Genomic DNA, 10,723 nt, shown 5'->3' with positions numbered 1-10,723 from the left:
TAAGATAAAGATTTGTGGCACAGCAAGGTTGCTGGCTCAAGGACAGACTAGTTACTAATTGTTATGTAAAGATACTGAGAGTTTGCTGTAAGAAGAAATGTTTGCTAAGATCAAGCTTTTGTTGATAGGACCACTTAATTGTCTTACTGGAATGTCATCTGGCTTGTTTCATTGAAAGTTACCAGCCTATATTGTTAAACTATAACCCCATCTATGTTCTCTTCCTGTAACTTCCTGGTCTGGAAAATAAATGCAGGAAAAGAACCCCAATTTGGGGTTAATTTCCCAAGGAAGCGATTCCTCTCGCTTGAGGGTTCCAGGGAAGTTAACCACTTCGGGGCTTCTCACTGCTCAGAAGAGATGGGCTTTGAGTAATCCTTTGCGGCTCCATCAGTCACTCAGGGGAAGTGGGGTGACAAATCCGTGGGGGGAAAAGCAACAAATGAAGCCACAGGCAAGGGGTTGCCAGACCTTGAGGCCCTTCAGACCATCTCAATGTGCAACTCCAGGGCCTGAGGGAACACCCTCATGCACAAAGCAGCCATTCCCACCTTAAACATTCTTCCTCCTCTTTCTTCTCTTTTCTCTTTTAACTTTCCTTTTTCCCCTTCCTTTCTCCATTTAAGAGTTTAAGGACTACTTGTGACTACAGATAAAACTGACAAAACAGAGAATACACACAGAATATTCAGATTTTATCTGAACAATTTTTTCCCATTTTTTTTCTCTCCATACTCATTAATTACTCTTTCATTTTATCAACTCATTTCTCATGGTCACCCTTTCTCTTAACATTTATATAACATGATCCCATTTTATTAAAAGCTCTTCAATTAATATACATTTTATTAACTGAAAAGGAACATGGTAGAGCAAGAAAGATATGGGAACTACTGCTCTCCTTTCCCTATTTCTCCCTGAATATATTTAATGTTTCAAGTGAAGAATGTAAGAAAAACCAATACAGAAGAAATATTTTTCTACTATTAAGATTTCTTTTTATCCAAAATTAATATACTTACTTTACACTTCCCACTAACTGAATTATGGCCAAATGACCACCCAAAGCAAAAGTGTCTACCTTCTTTTTAGTGAGACAAAATGAGACCAACTACCTAGTGCAATATTCCTTTCATCAAATGTTTTGGGATAATTATTTTTCTTTGCTTGAGGTTAATGCTATAACTTCTAGACATAGAAGAATGAAAGATAAAAGGCTCTGTTCTTACATATGTGAGGTCTGTGTTAGAAATTTCAGTGCACAACTCTTAGGATTATAAAAGTCCAGTTTGGGGCCGGCCCCGTGGCGCACTCGGGAGAGTGCAGCGCTGGGAGCACAGCGGCGCTTCCGCCACAGGTTTGGATCCTATATAGGACTGGCCGGTGCGCTCGCTGGCTGAGTGCGGTGTGGGTGACACCAAGCCAAGGGTTGCAATCCCCTTACCAGTCACGAAAAAAGACAAAAATTAAAAAAAAAATAAAAGTCCAGTTTGAGTTGATACTAAAACACAACAGAACAAGAATGTAAGCAGCTGACAGTGGGAGTTCGCCAAGACTATGTTGTCTAGCTTCTTCCTTCCCTGAAGTGGCTTCCTTATTTAATAAGAGCTTTTAAACTCTGCTTTTCAATTTTAAATTCTGACCAATAACAGACTTCAAGAAACAAATGAACTAATTCAATTATAACCACAATCCATCTATTAGCTGGCATTTATTAGCGTTGTGCCTAAAATACTTAATTTCTCAATGATTTGTCATTTTATATTTTTTTAAAAAGTTACATATTTCAGGTAAATGAGGATTTGAACCCTTGATGTTTGACTTTAAAGGGTATGTGTGTGAAATCACTAACTTAAGCCATCTTGGATGGTTGCTGGAAGGAGTAAATGATTTAATAGAGGCAATGTGTATTACGCATAGGGAGAAAGTCCTTGCCAGGCACCGTGATGGGACCTAGGAATGAGTAAGACAGCCTCTGTCTTCAAACAGCTCAACTAGTATTTTGACATTTTTAGCAAAAACAGTCTCCTTATACTCAATCATCCAATTTATCAACCAATCAGAAGATAAACGGCCTAGTCCAACATGCCTGGCACATACTAGGCCCCCAATAAATACCTGTCTAGTGCCAGTGCTATGGTTCCCTTGAGGGTCGTCCTCATTTGTGCTTCTCCTTCTCTCTGGTGCCCACTGCCAGCAGCTGTGATTTGATTACCACAGTAGCTATGCTCCAGAAGGCATGGAGCAACCCTCTGTAGCCCCCTAGATGCTCACCCCCAGATAGCCACAGCTACAAAGACTGCTAGGCCAGCAGCAGCCCCAGGGGTACCTCTTCATCAAAGAGCTAGCTTCCCTTAGAGCCACCTCAGAAATGGGAAAATCCTGTTGGAGGCTTCAGCTCTAAAGCTGCACACCCCAAACCTCACTCCAGCCCATCTCTTCCCTTGACTGTGGAAAAGAGTTCCCCTCACACCAAGTGCATGGTACATGCAGAACAAGACAAAAGCATGAGACGGAGCAAGTGAATTGCTGGCATCCTTCATTAGAATTCATGATTCTTTTCCTCACAAAAGCATCATAAATTAGAGGGTCTCAACCTTTTACCTCTTGCCAGCACATCAGAGGATTCAGCTCCCAGTAGTAACAGATGCTCCCTACAGAAGCAACTCTCAACTGGGGACTGGGTGATGTGCCCTCCCTGAGGGACATTATTAGAATTTGAGAGAAGGGTGTGTGGAGAGGTGAGAGAGTGGGGAATGACATGTCTCTCAGGTAACTGATATGCCCCTGAAATAAAAATCACTTTTATAGAAGGTGATTAGATGCTACTATATTAGTGGTACCACTCCTATGCTACATGATAGTTTAAATAAGATCTAGCTTAAAAATAATGTTTCTGTGTGAGAAAACTCTTTCCACATAGAAACATTACCTATTTCAAACTTCAGGGCTCTCCACAAAAAGGAAAAAAAGGTGAACAATAATCCTAAGTGTTCTTTACTTGAGATTTCTAGAAGGGCTTCAGTGGGGTCCAATAACTCCATGAAATTTAATGCAAATTTTGTACGTGTGTTCTAGAGAGCTTATATCATATCCTCAAAGTGACCCATGACACACAAATAAATATTAATTTAAGAACTGCAACTATTAGCTGCTTCACAGACAGAAATGTCAACATAAGCACCAATCCCTGGGTTATCCTACGTACAAGAAATAAAATTAGCCTAGACATCTGTCTCTACAGTTCATCTTGATTCTCATCTAACCCTCCTGCCAACCACATAAATCCAATGCCAGAACGTGGTTTGAACCTTAAAAGAAAAAAAAAAAATCTTATTGCGATGCAGCTTTTCCATGCCCTAACATATAAATATTTACAGATTTCTTAAACTACTGAGATTTTTTACGGTACAATAATAATAGGTTTTACTAATGTCACAGAATGCAGTGTAATCACTGGATACTTATCTTCCCACCTCCATCATTACTCACAGGCCACACACCAAATAATTATAGATACCTAAAATGCAAGTGAAATGCTCTAGAATTTAAACTTGCAAGTTGATATTCAAAAGCTGTGCTTCAGAATATACAGTCAATTACTGCACAATAAATAAAGTATGCAAAACAATTCAAAGATGTGAAAGAAATAAAAACTGACCTTCATGAGATGCTGATTTATCCATTTTGTAAATGTTTTCTTTTGAACTTTGTCTCGTTCATCTGGAAGAAAAAAAAACATAAAATAAGGTTGGTAAAACCTATGACTAAAAGACTTTAACTGTGATCATGCACATAAGTAAAAAATAAGATATTCAAGGTTGGTAAAACCTATGACTAAAAGACTTTAACTGTGATCATGCACATAAGTAAAAAATAAGATATTCAAGGTTGGTAAAACCTATGACTAAAAGACTTTAACTGTGATCATGCACATAAGTAAAAAATAAGATATTCAAAAGATACTGTTTAGTGCATTCTAATTTTCTTTTTAAATTTTGGCAACTTTAGGCTATCTGTAAGAAAGTGTTGTTTGTCACACTGGTCTCTTTCCAGTGTTGTATCTGCCAACAGTACTCCATTAAACAAATGCTCTCCGCCATCTGCCCCATAACCCACCATCACCATTACCACCACCACAAAGCTGTCTAACCTAGACTTCACTAGCTTCAGATGGATCCTTGCACTGAACTTCCCAAAGCACTTTACATCATATTACATCCCATCTGTTCTTCACAACCACAGATGGAGCATAGGTAGTATCATTCCCATTTTACAGAAGAAGAAACCAAGACTTACATTAAAAGACAGGACCTAAATTCAGATCTTTTGGCTTGAAGTGAACTCTGGCTTAATTATTCACCATGCTGTTTCTGTCCTAGATATCTTGAGTTGAAACTGTCTGGTAACATAGAAATGCCCCAACTAGATCTTTACTATAGAGAGTGATCCTACCCTGTTTATTACAGACATGGTACAGAGAAGGGTAAAGAAGCCTTCTTATGGTTTTAGAAGAAAGAGCAATTGGAATGCTCTGGTTCATCAATTTATTATTTCAGTGGAGAATCATACTCTTCCAACATCCGGAGCTAACATTCAAAACGATGCTGCCTTCTTCCCCACTTCTAGGCAGCAATTTCCTATTTTCTTGTTTTCTTCCTCCCTCCTTTCTGCATCTGGGGATACCTCCTTCTCTTTCCCCTCCCACCACAATTCAAATGTTCTCCATCCTTTCCCTGGGGATAAGACATATCTGGCTCTATTTCTTCATTTCTTTTTCTCCTCATTCTTCATCCCTGACCCTCTTAAACTACTGTAAAGGAATTAAGGTTTTTTTGAAAATGTTTGTCCTATTTATGAACAGTATATTTTCTACAATAATTTAAATATAAACAAAAACATAAAAACAAATCAACTGGGAAAATATCTGCAATATGAGACAAGGGTTACTAATATTAATACAAAAAAAACAGAAATAAGATAGAAAAAGATGAATACCTTAATATATAAGTGGGCAAGAGCACATAGGTAATCCATTCTAAAAAAAATAATGTCCACAGGTACTCAACCTCACTAGCAAATAATAAAAATATAAAATAACACAGATAGGGCTGGCCCGGTGGCGCACTGCTACAGTGCACCGCTTGGGAGCCCGGCAGCGCTCCCGCCGAGGGTTCGGATCCCACATACAGACTGGTTCCCACTCACTGGCTGAGCGAGGGGCGGGAGCAGCACCGAGGGTTGCGATCCCGTTGCCGGACACGAAAAAAGACAAAAAGGAAAAATAAATAAATAAATAACACAGATAAAAGTTTTTTAAGTGATCAAGTTACCAAGATTTTATTTTTTAAAAAATTCATGTGGAAATGGACACAGGGAACAGATACTCATACATTGCCAGTGGAAATGTACTTTGATTTAAATCTTCTACACCTGCACTTTTCAATACTGTAGCCACTAGTCACATACGGCTATTTAAGTTTAAACTAAAATTAACAATTCAGTTCCTTGATTGCACCAGTCACTATTTAAGTACTCAACAGTTCCATGCGGCTAATGGCTAACATATTGGAAAAGCACAGATATAGAACATTCCCTTTATCGCAGAAATCTCTACCAGACAGCACTGCTCTAGAACAATTTGCCAATATATATCAAAAGCCTTAAAAATATATATGCCCTTTCCCAGCAAGTCTACTTCTAGAATTTATTCTAAAGTTACAATTATGGTATGTACAAAATATATCTATGAGACTATAAATCAGAGTGTTTACAATAGCAAAATTAAAGTTTTGGAAAAAATATAAATGTTCAATGACAAGTACATAGGTAAAGAAATTTTAGTAAAGCAATCTAATGGTTTGTTCAGATTCAATTCTTTGCAAAGCTACTCAATGACAGCATGTTACTTAGAGTTCTCCTACACTTAAATGCCAGCATGAAGGGGAAAAGGTGGACCACATAAACTAGTTCATATTTCATAAGCATTTCTTCTCCAAAGTACCTCCTTGAAACCCCTTCCATTTCCTATTACTGTCAGGGAAAAACAAAAGAGTACCTAATATAGACTATCATAACGGTTAGTCTGTAACAAACACCTTTTCAGTGCCCCAAACTTCTGGTCTACTTCTTGGCTTAACATTGGGTATTAAAAATTGGAGAAGAGGCTGCAGAAAGCAGAACCAGAAGGTAGAGTCTTGCTAATTCTGAATATAAATGCTCAGAATTTATATTAAAATTGTCATATTTGCCTGATTCCAAATATAAAATTCCCAGACATTTTGCTTATAAGTATTATGTTTAGAACAATGACAATAACTGTTAACCAACAATATCATTCACAAAATATTTATTAATTCCTCTGCTGGCCCCTTAGAAGCATCATCTTTGTTTACTCCATACTAGATGCCACAATGCTTTCATGCACTCAGCAAACAGATGGCCATGATGTGAACTAATTATATTTCAGAAAGGAAAATCCAACTCAAGAAAACAATGTAGAATTAGTTCTATACTTATGTACAATAGTATATACAACTATATTGCTATTCCTAAAGAGTTCAGAATGAACCTAAATTTCTAATTAGTACATATGGTAAAAACAAAAAAAAAAAGAGAAAAAAATCTACCAGTTCTCCTTACAGATAAAATGCAGATTTTATACTTCCCTTATTTTCTCAGCCATTCATTACAGCATCTATCAGATCCCTTGTTGAACTCAGTGCCATGGTGGTGCTGGGACCACCAAGATGGAAAGAAAGAGCATTAGCCTTGGCCTCTGGAGCTCATCACCTAGCGAGGACACATAACAGGAAGGTAATGTGCTAATAAGCACACCAACTGAGAAAAGGATGTGCCCCTCACCATGTACGCAAGTCCAAAACACAGAAGGGCAGTCAGGTGGGGCTTGAAGGAGAGGAGGAAGTAGGGTAGCCAGCCACATGCAGATTTCTCCATCAAAAGGAAACCCTGATTTAATAATGTAACACTGAAAGAGCCACGGTTAGAACCCAAGTATTGTGATTCCCTCCAGAGTTGCTTCCACTACTCTCAAGACACTGTCATCTTTCAAATGGAAGCACTGAACACATCTCAGTCACAGACAGGGACCTAGGGAACCTGGCCTTGCTAATGGTGCGAACTTTGGACGAGGGCGTACAAACAACAGAAGCTCTGCACCAAAGTCTATCACTCATATCACATTTTCAGCAGTGCTTTTCTAAGCCTCCAGCAAGAAGAAAACACAGTAAACAAAAAAGTTACTTCCTAGGTAATATCCATATTATTCCCATCCAATTAATAACCTAGGACCCTGATGTTAAATCCTCAAAAGAAAAAAATATATTAAAATGTATCATTAATTAAATCTTTATAATTCAAGAATGGAGAGCTTCCATATCAAGTTGCAAAACAAGATTAAGGCACTCCTGTAACTATATTAATTTGTCTAATCATCACAAAATAATATGAACTCACATATTTATTCCATTTCATTAAATTCAATGTATTATGTATATTACATAAACTCTTCTCTTCTTGGGTCAAGAGTTAATGAAGTAGATTTCTTATTTTCTAAGTTAATAAAACTGATCCAATATCTTCAGGAACATGAAGAAGCATTTCATTAAATTCAATGTATTATGTATATTACATAAACTCTTCTCTTCTTGGGTCAAGAGATAATGAAGTAGATTTCTTATTTTCTAAGTTAATAAAACTGGTCCAATATCTTCAGGAACATGAAGAGATAGAACACAGGTTCTAAAGACGGAATAGCTAATTTCTTACCCAAGTGGTATATCAAGAAAGCTGATTTAATAAAATAGCCTACCACCAAGTATAGAGGAGAGATTCACTTAATGTAACTTTTAAAAGGTTCTTTTGATCGCTGAGATTTTGTTGTGATTGTTGTTGCTAAAGGCCCAAAAGCACTGCTAAAAATGTGAGATGGTGCTAAATAGTTGGCAGGTAAAACTGAAGTAATATCTGAGAATTGTGATCCACAACTAAAGTACATGAATAAGGTACGAAGACTAAAGCTAACTAAATAACACACATGATTCATAAGTTCTGATACTATTTTCTAATAATAACAACCTAAATCTTTTCTTTAAACCATGATAAACCTAGATGACTCCCATTCAAGTACCAAAGAAAGCTCTTTAACACTGGAACATTCCCACAATGTTACGGTAATGAGAAAATGTGAATTTTAAGGGCCTCAAGTTTCTTCAAGAGGCTACTTACAGGGCTGGCTGGTTAGCTCACTGGTTAGAGCACAGCCTTATACCCAACAAGTCATAGGTTTGGATCCCCATACTGGATGGCCACCAAAAAGAGAGAGAGAGAGAGAGAGAGAGAGAGAGAGCGAGCAACTTACAATCAGGGAAATAATTTAAGTCTGGGAAGACTTTGTGATTTTGCCACTTTCCATACACATCATTTCAAAAGGGAGTATTCCAGATTACACCATCCAATTTTCCAATTACAAGTCTCATAATGGTTCTTTATTTCATTTCAGTCAGGGATGTCTAACACTGAGATTTATATTTAGGGCAATGTTGCTATGACAACAAAAAGGGAAAAGCATTCTTGTGATTTTAACCAATTCTATTGGTTTTACAGACTATCCAGTTATTATTCTTTTTTTTTTTTCCTTTTTGTTTTTTTTACTGACCAGTAACGGGATTGCAACCCTCGGTGTCACGCCCGTACCGGGGACCAGCAACGGGATCGCAACCCTCAGTGTTGCGCCCGCACCATGCTCAGCCAGTGAGCGGGCGCGCCAGCCAGTGAGCGGGAACTGGTCTCCACATGGGATCCCAACCCTCGGCGGGAGCACCGCCGCACTGCCAAGCGGCACACTCTCCAGTGCGCCACCGGGCCGGCCCTCCAGTTATTATTCTGAATGCAGTTTTATAACACTCCTATTTGAAAATTATTTCATTCACAGAGTAAGTTTTAAATGAAAATAAATATTTATGCTCACTTTGTAAAATAAAATGTAGCTGAATGTAATGACACTGACTGCAAAGAATAATAGAATTTTGGAGGAAAAAACAAGTAAATGTGCAAAAAGAGCATTGATTATTACAACCTACACTGACTATTTTTCAGTAAAATCTAGTCAAAGCTAAATGCACTTAGTATCACACATAGTAAATACAAAATTATATAAATGCATATTCTATGCACAACAATAGGGGGTAAGCCTCCAGTGAGCCTCAGAAATTGTTGTGATTTCTATCCAGAATTCTGAAAGGTGCCACACAGCCTGCTAACTCCTGCCATGCAAACCAAAAGCAGGTAGTGCAACTTCCCTTTCCCGGTTCTGAAAACATAAAAGTGATATTACTACAGGTCATACTACTAACCCATACAGCACATCAGTCCCACCAGCTTTGCACTCCAGTCTTGATCGTTTTTCATGAGCTGCCCCATCATTCTGCGAGAAATTCGTGCAACAGTTTCCTAAACTCTCTCCGTACTAACTCTGATGTGTCACAGTCCTGTTAACTTTCTATGCAGAAAGGAAAACACTGACTAAACACTCCTACTTGCAAGCAGAAAATGAGTCAACACCTCCTTTTAAACAAACATTAGCAAAGCCAGACTCCTCTACTATTCTGTAGGAGGTATATACGATGATTACTAAAAAGAAACCAAATTGCCTTTTTCTCCTTTTAATCTTAAAGCTGTTCATAAGAGGTCCCTTAAAAGAGAATTTTGATTCCCCCCCCGCCTTTTTTTGCAATGAGGCAAACCAATAGGACATGAGATTTCACAGCTGAACTAACTCATCACATTCTCTCTCTCTGCTAACACCCCAGGCAGAATTCCCCTGCAATAAAAAACATCTAGCCCAACTTGTTTAACTTATCCCTGATACATGTGCTAGCTCACCTTTACAGGCTAGACACATATCCTTCAGGGAGCACACCACTATCAAGTACTTCTTCATAGATAAATTTTCATGTGGATCTCACAACAATTCTCTGAGTTAGGTGGTACTGTCCTTGTTTTAAAGCTGTGAAAACCTGTACCAGCCAGCCACAAAATAAGTGAAAAAATAAATTAAATAAATAAAGCTGTGGAAACCAAGGTTTGGAGAGATTAAGAAACTAGCCTAAAATTCCACAGCCTAAGTGAGATCTAAGTCTGATTCTAAAACCTGTTTCTTTTCTATGTCATTAAACAGCAGAACCCCTAATCTAATAATGCAGGAAAAATGAAGAGCCTCCAGTTTACAAGAACTTCACTTCCGAGCATGATTAAATGAAGAAATGTTAAGACATGAGAACCCTTGTTTTAAGTAAGCAATGGACCAACCATATCCAGCATTCCTACATTTATCTAAAACATTAGGCAAATAGACCGACCTGAGTAGGAACTGTACAAACAGTAACTCCAAAACAACAACAACAAAAATGATAACTACTGATTTTCAGCAAAAGGGAGCCAGGAAATCCAGTCATGTCAAGGGAAAAGACACCACAATACTACTAGATTAATAGGTGCCAAGATGCTTTGAAACCTCCTTATATGATTTCTAACTCTAATATATATCTACTACAAATGAATAAATTTTATCAGCTACTGCTGAGATGTTCAAAGTCTCTGCTTAGTAAATATCCCTTCGCTTCCTTTCTCTCATTTTCCAAATATCTTTATTTATTCTAGAGCCCCTGCCTCCACTACAGAAAAGCCTGAGCCTGCCTATTTC

At 37.9% G+C, this 10,723-nt stretch overlaps 1 protein-coding gene across 1 annotated transcript in view; it reads right to left on the bottom strand.

The window, feature by feature from the left end:
- DST (dystonin) overlaps window positions 1-10,723 on the bottom strand; it is a 447,950-nt gene that overhangs the window by 257,822 nt on the left and 179,405 nt on the right. The window contains 1 exon segment of the mRNA XM_008572189.1: window positions 3,662-3,723. Coding sequence (XP_008570411.1) covers window positions 3,662-3,723 — 62 coding nt within the window.

Source organism: Galeopterus variegatus, unplaced genomic scaffold, assembly GCF_000696425.1.
Source record: "Galeopterus variegatus unplaced genomic scaffold, G_variegatus-3.0.2 Scaffold763, whole genome shotgun sequence".
In the NCBI taxonomy this organism is placed as follows: domain Eukaryota; kingdom Metazoa; phylum Chordata; class Mammalia; order Dermoptera; family Cynocephalidae; genus Galeopterus; species Galeopterus variegatus.
This window is presented reverse-complemented; position numbering and strand designations above follow the sequence as displayed.